The following is an 18,852-nucleotide window of genomic DNA, read 5'->3' on the forward strand; positions in this document are numbered from 1 at the left end:
ATTCTAGTTGTTATATACATTAAGAACACAAAGTAAGCTTCAAAGCAAACCAGTGGAAGCTTCATTAGCTGCCAGGAAGGTGGTATATGTAAATGGCATACCTACCTACCGAATCAGTACAATCACCCAAGAGAAATACACACCATGAATGTCTTAATTCTTACGAGTCTTGGAAAATTATTCAAATCTATCACAAGGGGGACTTTGTGAACTATGCACAATCCATTCAGAGACAAGAAAGCTGAAGTGAAATAGTTCTCTATATGAGAGAATGGGAAGGTAGTCACATAATTTGGCAAAGGACAAAAAGGATAAAGGGTATAAGAGTTATGGGGTTTTTTTTTAATTCAAAGTAGTAAAGTGACAAAATGGTTTTCTAAGAGAATCTGTGGGAGCAACACCAGCAAGACAGCAAAACAAAAGCACAGATTTTTCCCAATTAGAGGTGTTTGAAGAAAAATTAAATACATCTTGGCTGCAAGCACAAAGGCATCCCATACTATCCCCAAGACTCTAGGCATGTCATTATGAAGGATCAAGCAATTCCTTTGGAGCCATTTTAAATTGGCAATGAAAACTACCATATCGGGACATAAAGTCCAGCCAAAGGTTTCTTTCTAAGTAAGGTGAGGTTTGGAGTGTCCCTGTGGTGCCTGTCCTACATGAGTTAGGTACATAATTCAAACCCAAAATCTCTCAGGAATCAGCCTTAGGCAGGTCTTTGATTCCTCCTGCACCCATACACAGTCAGGGTGCCTTTTCCAAATGCAGAAGGCTGGAGGGAAATTCTGCCAGCTGACATGATGCTAAATATCTTGTGTCATTTGTTTTCCACTAACAGTATCTCAAGCCTGTCTTTGACACTGCCAGAATAACTTCAGGAGAGAAATGTGCAGTAAAAGGCAAAAGGCTGAAACTCTCTCTCAGTGAACAGCCAATGCCAAATTTCCACAATATACCAGCAGGGCATATTAAATGCTTCTGCAATGCTTATTAAAGTAGGAGTGCACAGACAGCAACAAAATGCATTATTACAACGCATTTTACATTGGTTGAGAGAGAAAAGAGCTGAATGCCACCATTAGCTTCATCTGACACAAGGTTGCTGCATGAGCTACATGCACCACGAGGAACTCAAATTCCAACTTCTGGCTTTCCTTTCTGCCTTTATCTTTGCAGTTGTCATTATGTGTGCCCTGTTGTTCAGGAAAAAGGTAATTTCTGCAGAGAACATCTTACTATCTTTACTTTAATACTTAAACTGGATTTCTCATTCCTTCACAGCAGAACTCCACCGTGAGGTCTGCCTGCTCTTTTGCAGCAGAGAAGCATAGGAATACAGTGTAGGAAAGGCACTTCTGGCAACAACCATGGTATTGTTCACCAGGAACAGTAAGCCCAATGAATAATTAACTTCTGTCTATACAGCCAGGCTCCATTTTCTTCACAGAACCTCACATCCTTCTTTCTTTTGGAGGCCTTTCAATCCTGTCTTCACTGTACCAAATAAGCAGAAACTAGAGTGGCATTATGGAGAAAACTAATACGAACCTGTTTTCAAGATAGGAGAAGCAGTGTCGACCCTACAGCAAACATGGACCCACTTAGTGTTATTTATTCAGACTATTTTTTTTCTGTCAAAGAGAAACATAAAGGCTCAGGGTTCCTTACTAAGCCCTTACTTGGGTCTCAAGGAAATCTTTGCCTTTAAAGAAAAGTTTACATCATATATGAAGTCAAAACAGGAAAGTCTATGATGCTGTAATTTACAGCCAATGCAGTAGTTAAGATGTCAATCCAAAATCCAAGCACAAGGGTTTGTGAATTGCTGCTTTTGTAGGTCCTGAGAACTTGCTCAGCTTTAAAGGCAGTCTTTAGGGATGTTCATTATTTCCGGTATGGATCCTGCAGTTCTATGAACACTCACTCCCTTAAATTTAATTACTAGTATAGTCAAAGCATTATGTCAGTGCTTTTAAGACTGTGGGTTCTGATACGGTTTATGAGTCAAACTTCAGTCATCTGGACTTGAAAATATGCCTGAAAAGAGTCCAGAGAGCCCGCAAAAACCTCTTGTCAAGAGGAATCCAGATTGTACAGTGCTTGACACCTTCACGGAAAGCACCTTCTATCAAAAGCTGAAAGTGCTTTCCTTCCCTATGGAATGATGCCCCTAATGAGCACCTCTGTCTTGTGCAATCCTTTTGCTGCATCTCTGGCATAAAGGCAGGCTTCACTCACTCCCAGTTAACCCCACCTGCTCTACGGAAGCAGGGCAGAACTCTGCCAGGCCACAATAAGCCTGGGCACACACATTACAGAGCAATCATTGTACAGGAAAGTGTTTGTTCATTCAATTTCAGCACATGATTACTCTGCTTAGGAAAAGTGATTAAATAAAACTGCAGTTCACTCTCCTCTTCTGCCCCAGAGAAGCACCTTCTCTATATCTAAATAGGTTCTGATGCACAGTAAGAAACTTAAGGTTTACTTGTTTGAAAGATTTATGGATATAGGAAAGTACTTACTTTTGTGCAACAAAAGAAGGATCAAAGAACTCAGACGTAATCCTGTTTGCATACAGGGAACAACTAGTCATAGAGCACAACCCTGAAAAGCATAAGACAAACTATTCAGTGGAGCCAGCAGAAGAGCTTTGGGCCTGACCCTGAAGTCAACAAAGTCATGGAGAATTGTGCAAGGGTTTCTGTGGAAAAGAAACAGCTCTGGTATGACTTCAAATACACAAACTGAGAGAAATAAAGTATATTTACCAGAAAGTATGAAAATCAGTCCAGCTAAACAAGCTATTTTTGCTTTAGTTTGATCAGAGCCTCCGACTTTTGTACACTTCATCCCAACCAGTCCAAAAACGGCACCGAAGAAACCCAGGCAGACAGCGGAGATCATGAGTCCTCTGCAGGCTTGGATGTAACCTGTTGGGAGAAAGATAAGGGCTAATGTGAGAACTGGGACCACAATGGGTTTCACTATAGTTCCTCTGTGCAGCATTAGGCATTCACTATTGCAAATGGAATCAGACCTTAGCCGGAGTAATGTCACCTTCCGACTGAGTGTATTCTTTTGAGTGATGCCCTTCACAGGGCATCATCACCTCAGCCCAGCTTCTAAGGAACATACTATGGCACTATGGCACTCAAGGCTCCAAAAAATAATCCCATGGCACTGTGTACAGTATCTCCAAGAGGTTGTACCCATGAAGCTTTGAAGAGCTTCACGTGGCCTGCTCAGGGGCTGTCCCAGGTTGCAGGGCCACTCTATGCACACAAAGCCAGTTTCACGTGTCAGTCCTGTTATGCGTGCGTGTTGCAGATGCAAGTGACTGTCAGTGGGTTGGCAGCAGGGACCCTGGCTGGGGTCCTGCCTGGACTTGCCACAGATTTGATTTGGATCCACCAAGACAGCCTTCATTCCCCAAGGAAGTCGAACATGCTCAGCTCTATGGACACCAGCAGTTCTTCAGGATAAAGCAAATCACTGCCATATTTAAACCTGGACAAACGGCCTGTGGCTGGCTTTAGCCACAAACAATTCTGCCTTGCTGCCTGAGGCTGCTCCGAGTGGGACCTCCCAGGGGAGGGCCCTTCAGCAGGACAATGGGTTGCTTGGCCTCTTCTCCCTTCCAAGAATATCTTGTAATTGAAAGACTGTGATAATTTCGTATCACTGCTTACAGGGTGGAACGCTGCAATCTTACACAGCTGAATAACCATCACAAGATGTTTTTCTTCATAACCTGTTACATCTCATTTAAAACGAATATGAACTCCCACGATTAGGGTATTCATTCCTTTTGCTTTGATCTCCAGTGGGTGGAAATGTTGAGAGCTAAACCACATTGTCATTGCCTATTACACCAAATTTTACATAATAACAAATAAACAAAAAACCCTCCAAACTCCAAGCCCTGCAAAAAAGTCTTTAATAAGAAAATAATATATTAAAACAGAAACTAAAGGACATCTAATGTAAACAGAAAGCAGCAGATTCAAAACAAGAAGTGTGTTTTTTTGTATAAGGAAGCTGTGGAACTCCTTTCTACAGGATATCTGGATGCCAAAGATTTACAGAGATTCAAAAAGAGACTGGATACATTCACTACAGAGAAACCTGTGTCTGGCTGGCAGGTCCTTGAGATGCAGATGGCTACCACAGACACTTGGCTGCCCTCTGCTATCCTTACTGCTGCCCCCTTTAGCCACTGCTGGAGGCACATCAACTCCAGGACATCGACTCCGTGCTTGAACAACATTTAAAACCTTGCACTGATTCACAGATTTGTGCACAAAGCAATTTGTTGCACTTAACAACCCGTTTTATCAGGCCTACCGAACTTGGGAGCTGTGCTGTCCACCTACTGGCATTTATGTACATCTGCTGGCACACAGATGGACTTCCTCCATTTGTCACACGACTCACATGTCGGAATGTAAGAGAGAAAGAGTCAGTCATTTGTGCAAGAGCCAAGTTTGAAGAAAGCAGCCTTGCTTTGTTAATTTTTGCTATCGGCATGGACAAGTTGGCTTTTACTACAGTAGGTGGTGTTTAATATACTTCTTGTAGCAGACAGGTAAAGCACAAGACGAAGACTGGGAAGGAAGCTATTATTTTTGACAGGTCCAATTTATTGACACTGTTCGTAGCTAATTGACACATTAAAGTGCTGAACCATGAACATATTTACCCGGAGGTCCTCTAAACTTTTATTTATGTCTGTACCTCCTAAGAAAATCAGTAAATATTCACCCCAATCAAAATATCCAGCATTTGTTAGTAACCGCAGGGCTGAAAATCAGTTTTTCCTGAAGGTCAATACACAGCTTTAGAATAGGTAGAGGGTAGTGAGACAGCAAGAAATAATTAACTCACTCACTCAGAAATCATTTTCAATTATAAACAGCATGAGCTGAAGGACTGCTCAGTTCTGCTGAATGAATAACCTCCCTCACTAAATAATTCACCCAACTGGGCAGGCCAGCCACAGTAGGGCTTGTTTCATTTCACCATAGCAATCAGCCAACTGGCACACATTTTTAAAACATAATATATATTAAAAAATAATCACAATTTACACCAGTAATGTGGAAGAGACGAAGGTTCTGTTAGTCCCACTAGGCTGACCGGAGCATCAGGAAGCATAAAAGGCTGAAATCAACTTTTTCACCAAATCCAGCCTCCTATTGCTTAGACCCTAGGTTCAAACTACATATAGCATTTGGCTGTAAGAGGAACTAAACCTCTTTTTTGCTTCCAAGAAAGCAAGAAGATTATATTGCTCACTTAGACTTTTAAGTTTGTTCAGCCTGGAGAAGGATCCAGGGAGACCTTATAGCAGCATTCCAGTACCAAAAGGGGGCCTACAGGAAAGCTGGAGAGGGACTCTGTACAAGAGCATGAAGTGACAGGACAAGGGGAAATGGGTTTAGACTGAAAGAGGGCAGGTTTAGATTAGATGTCAAGAAGAAATTATTTATTGTGAGGGTGGTGAGGCACTGGATCAGGTTGCCCAGAGAAACTGCAGATGCCCCATCCCTGGAGGTGCTGAAGATTGGATGTGGCTTTGAGCAACCTCTTCTAGTAGGAGGTGTCCCTGCCTGTGGCAGGGGGGTTGGAACTAGATGGTCTTTAAGGTCCCTTTCAACTCAAACTATTCTGTGATTCTATAGTAATGCAGAAGAGTGTAAAAGGAAGCTGCCTATTTCTTCACACTCCTCCACTCAAGACCAAACCTGTCCCTTTTCCAAATGTTTATTGTCTGTATTTGCACCAGCTCCTGTAGGAAACTACAAACCACCCAAATGAAGCTTCAAGCGACAAAAAGCCATGCATTTTAAACAGACAAGCAGACAAACATGCATTACTCATAAAGTCATGTTTAGCAGCATTCCAAGAGAAACCTATTTCAAGGTGGTTTTTGTTAGGGGTTTTTTTGTTGTTTTTGCTGGTGGGTTTGTTGGGGTTTTTTGTCTTAAACAAATGTGTTTTGTCTTGCATTCAAATTAATCTTGTTAGAGCTTCATCTTTCTTGCCTCACTGCTCTCATACTTGCCTCTCAGGCTTACAAAGAGTTAGGAGGCATTCACATATTCATATCATATGACACTATGGAAAAAAATATATGCAAAGTTCTGGGGACTGCCACTTTCACAACAAATGCCTCTGGTGGCATTTTGCAGTCTGCATCACGTGAAGGGTAAGAGGTTGCCTTACAGATACAGCATAGATTCCTTCCAAAAGCACACACCCACTGCTTTTGTCTGTCATTCTAAGCTCTAATACCCTCTTTTAGTTCATAAGTAAATTTTTGTTCAGCTCTGTTTTGCAAAAGGTCATCAGATCCACTGTTGGAAACATGGAAACTGATATGTCCTCTTTTGGTTTCATCAGTAAATTTCCACCTATGACCAGTGGCACAAAGAAGTAAACCCAAAATTACTTTAAGTCCCACAGAGAGGAACAATATTTTTGCTTGTACACAGAATGTGGGGCTGTGTAATTAATGAAGGCTGGTCAAATTGCATAAAGGTGGAAGGGAATCACATACAATTTTCTCTGGAAGCCGCTTGTGTGGAGTGAGGGCCTGAAAGCCATCAGGGCAGCCCTGCTGCTGTGCTATCCTACAGCAATCTGGGGAGCACAGTCCAAGCCCACTCCATGATGCAAACCAAAACAAGGATAAAGGGGAACCATCTCCTGAGCGCTCCTGACCCGAACGATGACATTGCTTCTGAAGAAGAAAGGACTTCTGCTGTATTGCACAGGAGAACTCCAGCAACTGGCACAGAATAATAGAATCATAGAATCATAGAATGGCTTGGGTTGGAAGAGACCTTAAAGATCTAGTTCTTACCCCTGCCACCATAGGCAGGCACACCTCCTGCTAGACCAGGTTGCTCAAAGCATAGTGATATCCCAATTTTTTTCCCTCCTCGTTTTACCTCTAATCCCCTTGCAGATCTGAGCAGTCTCTCCAGACAAGAAGTACAGCAACACTCAGAGGTTTCTGATTTGACCAAAAAAACATTTCTGTAGAAGAGGAACTGCTCTGAGGCAAATCCTTTCCATTTGTGTGAGGAAGGAGTGGAGAAAAACCACATTTTCCTGGGACGACAAAAATATTACTAGTAATTTCCAGTCATGCCCTACCATTTTGAGGAGACCAACACTTTGTCGCTACATTTATCTTTATAGGGTTATTGTTTCTGCTCACAAACACTTCACTGAATACAGAAAACCAGATCTGCCCTTCTGTGTCTTCTGAGTCCCCCACCTGAGGATGGAGCCAGGAAGTTATCACATTCCCAATCACAGGGAATGGGATCCATCTTAGACATGTAAGTCTGTGCAAAGAGAAGAGGAGAGAAGGGAGAGGCTACTCAAGGGCTGAGGCAGATTCAGCTTTACGCTGACACACGAATTCTTTAAGCCATGAGTGACGCACTGCAAGCCTGAAGTACGTTCCTGCATGGGGGAAGGGTTAGGGTGAAGAGGGGACCTACACACCCATGGTCAGGTGCTAAAGGGTTCCCAGCAGAGCCTGTAAGCACAAGGAGGGGAATTTGGGCCAGGCTACTTGTGGAAAGCACCTCTGCCTGCGTGTAGCTGCCCCTCTGACCTGACCCAGCTTGCCCGGTCTGTGCTAGGGGGGTACATTCCTCTCTCCAGCCTGTCTTCCACTTGCATTGTGCCTGGGTACCAGGATCTGGCTCCATAGCATTTAGAGATGCTATTGAGAAACAACTGAAAGCCAAGAACTTTCTACTACTGATAAACAGTCTGGCTGGGAGGATGGGATAGGGCCCTTCCAATGTGCATCTGGAATTCACTTCTGTCCAAAATGAACTAATGACTCTCTCACAGTGCCGAAGGTGCCTCAGAAACTCATTCCTTGGCCAAGTGGAACATGCTACTCAACACACAACGTTTCAATGTACAACCATTTGGAGGAAGGGGGGGTAAGGACTTTGCTATCAAGAGTCTTTTTCTTTTTGAAATTTTAAATGTTCCCAATTCTGCTGACTTTGTAACTATGCTTTTCTTACCCTGAAGACAGATTAACCCAGACCTAGAAGAACAGCTAAGCAATAGATTTGGTGGATCCAAAAGGTTACGCACCAGCAATCACTCTGTGCCCACCTGCACACAGAACACAGCTCCTTGCCCAAGCCTGGAAACCACATTCTCAGCTGCTACACTTGGCCATAGAGTGACTGATGTCAATGGAGGCCAGTCAGCAATCCCACCCCTTCAGAGGAACTGGCAAATCCCTCTGCTACCTGGGGCTGGGCGTAAAGAAGATCTGAGGAATAGTACTTCTCCATCCAAGGGAAGCATCCTGCAACAGTGATGTTTAAGGATTGCCTGTGTTACCTTTTTCCAGTATCTTGACCTGTTTTAGGCCTTTCTGCATACAGAGGTTAAAGTTTTTCTGATACTGGTATTAATTTCAAGATCACATTAAACCCTGTTACAATAATAAGTTAGTGATTAAAAGGAAAAGAAGGACTGTTAATCTAAACAAAACTTTCACACCAAAATTCACACTCAGATTCTAGTGCAAAGGGAGTGTCTGGCCAGACCATAAATCTGATCTTTTGTGAGTATGAAAGCCACTGGGACACTCTATATTGTATTCATTTATAACTATAAAAACTTGGAAAAGAAACCTTTCCTCCCTCTCTTTATAGTCACTCCTGAGGCTATAAACGGATGCCATCTCCACATCTCCTTCTTCTACCAGCCATAATCAGTGTGGATTTATCAACTAAAAGTTTAGTTGCAAAGATTTTCCACAGTGAACCAATTTCCCAGTACAGCTTCTTTAAAGGGTAAAAATGTTCCCCCTTAAACAGAGAAGAAATGTAGCACCAACTCAAGTCTTTGGTTCCAAGCCCTATAGCAAAACTCAGATTTGCTTCAAAATAACACTGCCCTAAAACTGAGGCAAGCTATGCATCCCTTCTGCATACCTTTGCATCCCTGACTGCCCCGAGCTTTTACACTGTCATTTATCAATGAAGCAATTACATCCAAGTTAATAACCGCTTAGCATAACCAGCAAGAGAACATTAATTAAAACAAAACGACGCCAAGGCTTGTTCTTCTCCACTGACCGTTGCATGGCTGGCAAAACCATAAAAAAGAAGAATGTCATGACAGTCAGAAAATAAATCGGCGAGAAAAATTTGCCTGCATTCTTCTAGTGTCAAATCCACACGCACACTCTTGTGATGGAAGGAGGGGAAAAAAAGGCAGGTAGGGACAGCAAAAGAAGTCAAAGCTGCCACTTAGGCACCAAACATACTTTCAATCAGGGGGTTTTGGGGGAAAAACCCCACTTGCACAGGTGTGCTCAAGCAGCACGCTGCCACCTGCCAGGGCACGCGAGGGCACTTGCCCACGAGCCCGCGTGGGAGCCGCTCCCGCCGGGGTTCCGCCGCCCCCGGCCCCGCTCGGCGCCCCGACCCCGCGCTGTCCGCCCGCCCCGCCGGCTCCGGGACCGGCCCGGGAGGATCCGCGGGGCCCCCAGCTCCCGCAGAGCAGCACGGGGGAAGGTGGGGAGGTGTCAGGGTGGGGGGCAGCGGGAGCCTGACCGTCCAGCGCCAGCATGGATGGGAAGTCCTTGCAGTTGGAGACGCCGGTGGAGTCGGTCACGCAGGTCTTCCAGAGGTTGGCCCAAAAGGTGGCGGTGGTGATGACCGTGCCGTCGATGGTGGACACCTTCCAATAGTCGGTGGGCAGCGTGGAGGAGACGAGCACCCAGCCCGAGATGGTCAGCAGGAACGCGATGATCTCCGCCGACGTGCTCGCCATGGGCCCGGCAGAAGCGGCGGGCGGCGCGGGGCCGCGACGGCAGCGGCGGAGTCCCGGCGGCGGCGGGCGGAGCGGAGCCGAGCGGAGCCAGCGGAGCCAGCGGAGCCGAGCGGGGCGGGGGCGGCGGCCGCGGCCGCCCCGGGCCGCGCAGCCCAATCAGCACAGGGAGCTCCCGGCGCCCCCGGGGCCGCCCCCGCCCCGCCCGAACCCCGGCAGCGCCCCGGGGTCCCTCCGCTGGAGCCCAGAGCGCTGCCCCTCGGGCGGACCCCGGCGGGGCGCGGGGCACTCCCCGGGGTGGCGATATAAACCAGACCCGAAAACAAACAAACACCAACGCCACCTGTAATTTGGGTTTAGTTTCCCCGTCCCCTGCAGGTGCGCGTGCAGGGGACGGGACGGGACGGGACGGGGTGGCAGCAATGGGAGAGGTGCGGCCTCAGCGTCTCTTCAGTAGTTGCAGGTTTGCATCTCTTTCCGTATGCAGACGCCCCCCTGCCCCCCCCCCCCCCCCAAAAAAAAAAAAAAAAAAAAAAACAGCTCTGCCTGGGAAATGGTTTTGAGGAATTCTTGTACAATACAGGTGTGCTGAACGGATAGAGTGCTCCGTACAAGGAGGTAAGCTTTTGAAACGCATAGCGAGGTATTTTAATCCTCCGAATTTAAGCTGGCCCTCTGTTATTACCCGGCTACAGACGATACAGCGTTTAATACCTGTTTTTGTAATTTGAGGTGATGAACTTGGGATTTTCTGCCTGAGTTTTAATGCACTGGCATTCGAGCCTAAATCTCGCAGGTGTAGAGTTATCCACAGCGGTTTCACCTCCTGTTTGAAGCTGTTTACTTTCCACATCAGTAGTATATTTGCTATTGATGTGGAAAGTACACTGCCGGTCTTTACTTTCCTCCTATTTATTTCAAAACTATTGTTACATTTTCTAAACCTTTTTGCCAGATGGGCAATCATTGGAGGATAAGAAGCCACATTTGCATCATTGTTCTTCTGATGAATGCTCTTTGGTTCTGCACAAACCCGGATGTAATCACTTACAGACATATATTTAAAAAAAAAGAAAAAAGGAAAAAAACCCAGAGTAAGGTGTACCCTTGGGTGTGTGTCAGAACTCAATGGGAACAGGGTGTTTGTTGATCTGTTAATGCCCCAGCAGGATAAAAGGGGGTCCACAGACGCATTTACTGACGTAGTGGCTCTGCCTGCTCTCTGCCTCCTTGGTACCCTCCAACTTGCAGGTGACGCACAGAGGCATTGGCAGAGATGAGGGAGAGGGGTAAGCAGGCAGTAGGCTTGTTTGCACAGCAGCATTGGGTATGCAGTATGCTACAGCTCTGTTCAACCTCTGTGCCAAGGTGCCTTCTCTCCTCAGGAGGGAAAAGAAAGGGTCATGAGGTGGGTGAGCCACCCTTTTTTGTGGTGTCAGAAGTAGCCAGAGCTCACTTCAAGACACAGGGAAGTGCTTCTGAGTTCAGGGACATGACTATAGATCCAAGTCACGTCTCTGTGATATCATGATCTACTTATCGTAGGGAATGGCAGCGATAAGAAAAAAGAAAAGAAAAAGATTTTTGAATATTTTCCTCCATCATGGCACTTTGAGATCTTGCAGACTGGAATTTTGGTGGTGGTGGTGGTGGTAAACTAGGCCAATCCAAGCTATCAGCTGGGATCTAATTGAGTCTGCAGTAGGAGTCTTGAGTCCAAGCCTGGGTCGTCATGCTTTCTTGACATGGGGAGCTCACCTGTTCTTTTCTTGATAACACTGCTTTGGTTGGTGAATATAGGGTGTGGTGTCTGGGCAAATTTTGGTCAGGGCCCATCAGAAGTTTTTGGTGTGCTGCCACAACACAACCAGAAGGCTGGAGTCAGTGTTGAAGGATAGAAAAACAGCCAGGATTCTTCTAGGCCTAAGTCTGAGCCCCAGGGAGGAAGAGGAGGAGGAAGAGGAGCTTCCTGACAAGCATAGGTATCCCTTCCCAGAGGGGCTATGGAAGCAGCAGGCTGGTGAGTAACCCTGCTAAGGGTGGGTAGCCCTGCTGAAGCTGCTGTAGACTCTGGCTGAGATGTCCAACAACCAGTTCTGCTGTCCCAGACCATGCTGCTTTCAACAGAGCTGGACTAGCTGCAATGTGCAGTATGGATCCATGGGTCTCTGATGGGATCCATGGGTCCCTATCTGCTGCCAGGGACTTCAAGGGGAGCCCCTGCAGGTGGCTTATGACAGATGAAGTTAATTCCACCTCAGACCCAGTCTCTGCCTGTCAGCAAGGACCTTTCAAGCAGGGCTAATTTATATGTTCATTCCCTTGTAAACCCTGTTTTATCCAGAATGTTGTAAAGTGGCCTCAGTGTACATGGGAATCAGACTTGCTTCATGGAAAGGCTCCTCCTTTTTACTCCTGACACTGTTGCTTTTAAAGGTGTTTTATGTTACTATTCCAGTTGTTACCATCTTTCTCATCTAAAATCAAAGCAAGATAAAACCAAAGCTTCTGATCTTATTTGTGGTGATGTAAACCCAAAATGACATAGTGCAGGGCTGAGCATTTGCCCCAGGTTGAAAAGTAGGGGAAGTTGCAAGAGATACTCTTCCCTGGTGGCATTTTGTTCGTGCTGGCTGGATCTGCAGAGGTTAGACATTGCAAAATATTCTTCTGTGAGGCTGTGTTTCTCCCCTTACCAAGTGTTCAGCTTCTTTCTCTTATACAACTGCAAGTCCCTCTGTTGTGAACTTAACTCATACGTTTTTCAGGGAACAATGGGCCCTTTTCTCCCTGTTGTTGTGGTAGGAACTTAACATACCTATGAAGACATGCCTATATCTCCCTTCAACCTCTGTCTTCCTGCCATCATAGCTCTGGCTTTGGATTTGCTTACTTGGCTTTCTTAGCTATTTATATCTAATGTATTAGAATGAAAGACTTGAACTTTGCTTTGGTTTTTTTTTTGTTTTTTTGTTTTTGTTTTTTTTTTTTTTTTTTTGTTTTGTTTTTTTTTGTTTTTTTTTTTTTTGTTTTTTTTTGTTGGTTCTTTGTTGTTTTTGTTTTGTTTTGTTTTTATTTTTTTTATTGTTCCTGTGTTTTGGGACAAGGTATGACTTGGGATTATTTTTTTTTTAAGTTCCCCAGACCACTGTGGGACTGATTTCTGTTCTTTTCTGTACATAAGTTGATCAGGTCATTGCAATAGCACAGGTTTGTGCTGGGTCATTTGAGTGTGGGTTTTATTCCCTTAGACCAGGTGAGAAAAGTGCTCATGTCTTTTTGTAAGAAAACCAACCCTTGTGGTTCATTTTTTGTGACAAGTTTCATTGACTCTTGGTCATAGAAACAGCATTTTTGGGGGAAATATTAGTGAGTGTTTACAATAGACTATTTCAGTTGGAAGGGACCTATGTTGATCATCCAGTCCAACTGCCTGAGCAGTTCAGAGCTGACCAAAAGTTAAAGCACATTATTAAGAGTATATCCAAATGCCTCTTAAACACTGACAGGTTTGGGACATTAATCACCTCTCTTGGAAGCTTGTTCCAGGGTTTGACCACTCTCTCAGTAAAGAAGTGTTTCCTAATGTCCAGTCTAAACCTTACTTGGTGCAGCTTTGAACCATTCCCAGGGAGAAGAAATCAGCATATCCCTCTGCACTTCCCCTCCAAAAGAAGCTGCAAAGAGCAATGGGGTTGCCCCTCAGCCTCCTTTCCAAACGACATGCCCAGAGTCCTCAGCCACTCCTCATAAGACATTCCTTCTGCCTTTTCACCAGCTGTTGCCTTCCTCTGGACACATTCAAGGACCTCGACACCTTCTGAAATTGTGGGGCCCAGCGCTGCTCACAGCACCCCGGGTGAGGCCACACCAATGCTAAAACAGTGGGATAATCACCTCTTTTCACTTGCTGCTTACACTGTGTTTGATGCACTCTAGGATGGGATTTGCCCTCCTGGCTGCCAGGACACACAGCTGACTCACATTGATCCTGCTGCCAACCAGCACCCCCAGACCCCTTTCTGCAGGGCTGCTCTGCAGCCACTGCTCTCTTGATTTGTACTTGTTCCCAGCATTACTCTGTCCCAGGTGCAGAATCCAACATATGGGCTTGTTAAATTTCATCCCATTAATCATAGCTCAGTGCTTCAGTTTATCCACATTACTCTGCAAGACCTTTTGTCCCTCAAGAGTGTCAACAGCAATTCTCATTTTGGTATCATCAGCAAACTTGCTGATGGTGTGTTCGGGTCCTGCATCCAGATTGTCGATAAATACATTGAACAGGTCTGGCCCCCAGGACTGAGCCCCCAGGAGCACTGCCAGTGACTGATCACCAGCCAGAAGTAGCCCCACTCACTACAAGCCTTTGAGCTCTGCCCCTCAGCCAGTTCTTCACCCAGCACACCATCAACCCATTCATCCCACTGCTGGATGAGTTGTGCAGAAGGGTGCTGTGATGGACAGTATGAAAAACTGACTGAAATACAGAAAAACTACATCCACCACCTTCCCTTCATCCACTGGGTGGGTGGCCTTATCATAGAAGGATATGAAATGAGTTAAACAGGACCTTCCTTTTGTGAGCCCGAATTGACTGTGCCTGATAATTGCATTGTTCTTTAAATACCTTTCAACAGTATCCAGTGTGATCTTCTCTGTAACTTTTCCAGGAATTTAAGTTAAAGTTAGAATAACAGGTCTGTAGTTCCCTGGGTCTTCCCTCACAGCCTTCTTGTAGATTAGAGTAACCCTGGGAGCTTTCAATCAGCAGAGTCCTCCCCAGACTCACCAGATTTTTTAACTACACACCTTTTACAAATCAGAATGCAATATTAATAAATAGTTGGTTTTTTATAATGTACAAAAGTTTATTGTATTGTCATTACAGAAGAGCCTTTCAGAAAGGGTTTTGCCTGCAATCTGAAATACAGGATATTATTTTAGCTCTTGCAGGATCAAAATCACAAAGCAATTGTTATTGCCTCATAAGTTAAACACCGGATGACAACAGCATTTGTTCTGCAGCCAGGTTAAGCAGGCTAGGGTCGTTATGCCTTTGTCCCAGAGTAATTTTTCTTGTAATTTTACTATGCATAGGTTGGGCAACTTGAGACTCTTTCCTGGCTCTGCCATGTTATGATTTCCAGGGTGCCTAGAGCACTTGTGCAAAAGGAAAAAAACCCAGCTTTGTTTTACTAAGGCTGAAGGACAACTTCCTTGTTTGCTAAGGTTTCCCTGAGAATCTGAATATTGAAAAGGTAAGGCAGACATGTGGGGAACACAGGCTTGTAAGTGTGTCATATCTGGGCAAAGTCAAGTCTGCTGTCAGCCACAGATCTGGGGAATACACCTCAAATTGGTGTGTACATTAGAGGAGATTAACGCAACTGCAAATGAGGAACTTGCGCAGTGTTCTGCATTGTGCAGAAAAAAGTGTTACCTAAAAATTGAGCAACTAGATCCTCTTCCCCAAAGGAAAGTAAACAAAGGAATGTTTCTGTGTCACCTAAAAAAAAAAAAATCCCTCAGAGTGGGAACATCAGTTAATAATCACCAGTCCTTGCTGGGGTTGCCGCTTTGTTTTTCTTAAGCAGTGAGAAATGGAATTAAATTAAATTACTGCATGTCTCTTGTAAACTGCCAGGACAAGAATGATTTTAAGCTATGTGGTTCATATATTACATAACAAAAAGTAAAAACTTAATAGGAACTGACAATCTAGAGCATTTTAAAGGAGTGAAAAATTGCATTCCACGAGCCAATAAACTTTCCCCTCTCTCATTCTGCTCAGCGCCCTCAGACATTACAGACTTTGTTTCTTGACACTGACATTAATGCATTGTTTCTTTCTTTTTTTTTTTCAGCTCGCCTTAATTCTGTTGAGAAAAGCCTATGTTGTTCCCTGAAAGTTTGTAATACAATGCTTTTAAAAATAGATATAACCTGTTTAACAAACTCAACAGGAAATGTGAAGAAGTGCATCTCCTACTTTACTGGAGGTGCATTCCACCTGGCCAACAGCACAGGTGCAGCTCTCATCCTTCAGAAGTGGCCTCCACATCAAATTAAGTTTTGCTAAACACAGGCAGGTCACAGTGTAAAGGAAGGAAACCTCTGGACAGATTTTTAGAACTTGCGGCCATATGAAGTGCAATTTAGAAAGTGTTTGCAAAATAAAAGTATACTGTAGCTAATGGAATTTAAAAGGATTTAATTGTGGTGGGAGGCAGATAAGCAAAAGTCTTTCTAAAGCAGCTAGTGTTCAGAAGCAATCCTTGCCAATGAGCCCTAAAGAGAAAGAAGTTGAGTCCTGACCGGTGTCTAAATGGCAGGAAAGTGTTCAGATCTTGGTGTTCTTGGAGTGGGAGCACTTTCCCACTGAGTGTGTCCTTCGTCCTCGTGTGCCACAGCTGGTCTTTGCTGTTTCCTAAGCACCTGGTGGTTCTGGGCACGAGGAGTCTGTTGTCTTCTATGGGAACCAGAATGGCTCCCAGCTGGAGAGTTCATAGAGGTGGGAGCCAACCCTCTGAGGGGAGCACAGCGAGGGCAAGGGGCACAAGTTGGAAGGTGGCAAATTCCCACTAGATATTAGAAAAAAATTCTTACTGGAAGGATGGTCATGCACTGGAGCAGGCTGCCCAGACAGGCTGTGGGATCTCCCTCCTTGGAGGTGCTCAAGACTTAACTGGACATGGCCCTGAACAAGCCCATCTGATTAGACATGTTTTGGACTAGATGACCTCTGGAGGTCCCTCCCAACCCCACTTATTCTATTACCCTGTGATTTTTTTACCTCACTGGAGCAAATACAGTAGCACTGGGATTCGTTTGGCTTATTATAGCTCTAAGTGGCACCCTGGTGCACTAATGATTACAGATTATATGTTATGCTCGGAACATAATTCCATGTGGTCCCTTCTACCCTGTTATTTAGCCCACATGCTGATATCTCCTTTTCACAGATATGTGTATTTCAGATCATAACAGCAGTACATTTAACTACTTTTTCAGCTAATTACACATAGGGAAATTTTTCCATGGCTATCCTATTTTTTTTTTTTTAGGATACCTCTGGATATGCTAAAGAAAACCCAAAGCAGGGAACATGACACAGAGACCTTTAGCTCTGCTGGTGTAATATCCTTCCCAAGACAGCAGAGCAGGGATGAGAAGAAGAGACGCTTCTGGAAAAGAGGGACTCATTTCCCAAGTGGATGCAGGAGCAAGGCTGCTAAGTGTGTGCTTCAGCTAATAGGGGGTGGCAGCAACCAGAGACAGCAGCCAAGGAAATGTGAGATTACTGGCAAAGGTCCTGGAGGAGGCAGAAATAAGGTGCAGAAGAGCATGAATGAAGGGTGATAACTTACCATGCTCTTTCTACTTAACCCTGCTTAGGTGCAGCCTAGCCCTCAACGCAAATTTGTCCCAGTTTCCTATTTGGAGGAAGGGAAGACAGGTGAAGGTGAGCATCTGCTTATACCTTGCCACTGGTATCTCTATCTGCAAGGAAGCTCTTCCATATGCCCTGCTCCGGTTCCTCTCCCCAGTTCCTACAGCAGCTCCTTATTCACTCAGGGAAGGGCTGTGCCATGAAGAGGGCATTGTGGTTTACTGTCCCAGGCCCCACTGTTTATCAGGCGCCAATTGTCCCAGCTGGTGGCATAGAAAGATTTAATTCAACTGAGAGCATGAAAACCACAACCTGGAGCAAAGCAGCTTCTGTAGTGTGACCTAATTTGAGAGCAAATGGACTGGGATCAAAAAAGGTCATGGTGACAAAGTGGAGTTAAAAGCTGACTTAGATCAACATTCTCAAGCAATTGAGAAACAAAGGGAATAAGGAAATAACGTGACAGATTCAAAAATCAATAAACAGGTTGCGGTTAATGTGCATTTGATCTGTCATCAATACTGTTTCTTTTGATCCTACTGGTTTGATTTGGTCTCTGAAATGGTGTGTGTATTTGAAAGAAGTGATAGCCAGACTGGCTTGACAGAAGTGGGTAAAACCCTCCAGCAAAAAGGGGAATTGCCTCCAGGTGAAGAGGCTCTTGGATAAAATCAAAATTAAATCTGCTGAGCTTAAGGAATCACAACTGAAAATGGCAGTAATGAGATCTGAGGAGAAAACGAACACCTTAAAAACGTAGCTGTCAATGTCAGCATTGTGCTGAGGAATATGATTGAGTTCTCCTTGTCTTCCATCCACCGAGAGCACAGCCTAGTCAAAAATCGGATGGATCAAATGTACTTGGAAGTTTTTTTAGTGTACCAAGCAGCACTTCAGCTCATTTTTGTGTGAATTTTGTGTGCAGCACAGGGTTTTTCTTTTCCTTCAGTGCAATGTTGTGCGTCCACACCGAATCTTGAGAATGAAGCAGTATATTACCTAGGAGAAAATTCATTTGGACTGCTTATTTTGCTGGGTCACAGTCCGGAGTAGCCAACCACACATTTGCCAAGGGCAGGACATAATGTGCTTTGTCTGTTATGTTAATGCTTTCATGGTCCTATACAGAAAGTATTTTTCTTTGATTGCATTGCAGTAGCTCTACCTTACCATTGCCTTTGCAAAGAAATAAAGCCTTTTCCACTGATATAGAGATCCAGGTATGCACTGTGGTTTTTTTCTGTTTTCCTCATTGTTCAAGTGTCTTTTCTCAGCTGACTATTTATTTCAGGGGCTCATTTAGATGTTCATTTTAGCTTTTTAATTCAGTTGAGCTGCAAACCATGTGAAGAAACGCAGAATCACTTTTGAGACTTTAGCATTAAAACTATGTAAAATCTCTTTTTTTCATATCAGAAATGCATTTCAACTTTTAGAAAAGGAGAAAAACAATTTTAACCGAAGTCTGGTTTGTAAGGAACGTTTGCAGCACTGGATGGTGCCTCATGCACATGGTCAGTATTTCTGATTTTGGTGGTAAGGCTTTATGTGGATTTAAATATTGCACTGCACTGTTTTGGGGTTTTTTTCCCCAAAAAAGCTGTATAGTGGGAGAAAATGGGATAATG

The 18,852-nt window shown here is 44.5% G+C and overlaps 1 protein-coding gene and 1 long non-coding RNA gene across 4 annotated transcripts in view; one reads left to right on the top strand and one right to left on the bottom strand.

Moving 5' to 3' along the window:
* Nucleotides 1-18,852, bottom strand: part of CLDN10 (claudin 10) — a 59,074-nt gene that overhangs the window by 6,026 nt on the left and 34,196 nt on the right. The window contains exons 1-3 of one of the 3 annotated variants that reach the window (XM_051780675.1): nt 9,615-9,943; nt 2,775-2,936; nt 2,529-2,610 (exon numbers count right to left, since the gene is read on the bottom strand). In XM_051780675.1, coding sequence (XP_051636635.1) covers nt 2,529-2,610; nt 2,775-2,936; nt 9,615-9,834 — 464 coding nt within the window. In that variant the 5' untranslated portion in view covers nt 9,835-9,943. Of the gene's footprint in view, nt 1-2,528; nt 2,611-2,774; nt 2,937-9,614; nt 9,944-18,852 lie in introns of those variants that run through there. The other 2 variants (XM_051780673.1, XM_051780674.1) reach the window with 2 other exon arrangements.
* On the top strand, nt 10,359-18,201 carry LOC127468004 (uncharacterized). The gene is made up of 3 exons (XR_007903388.1): nt 10,359-10,449; nt 15,699-15,860; nt 16,899-18,201. It is a non-coding gene; the product is annotated as an uncharacterized LOC127468004 (long non-coding RNA).

The sequence above is a fragment of the Manacus candei genome, unplaced genomic scaffold (assembly GCF_025592945.1).
Source record: "Manacus candei isolate 608988 ecotype Guabito, Panama unplaced genomic scaffold, ASM2559294v1 h1tg000014l, whole genome shotgun sequence".
Lineage (NCBI taxonomy): Eukaryota > Metazoa > Chordata > Aves > Passeriformes > Pipridae > Manacus > Manacus candei.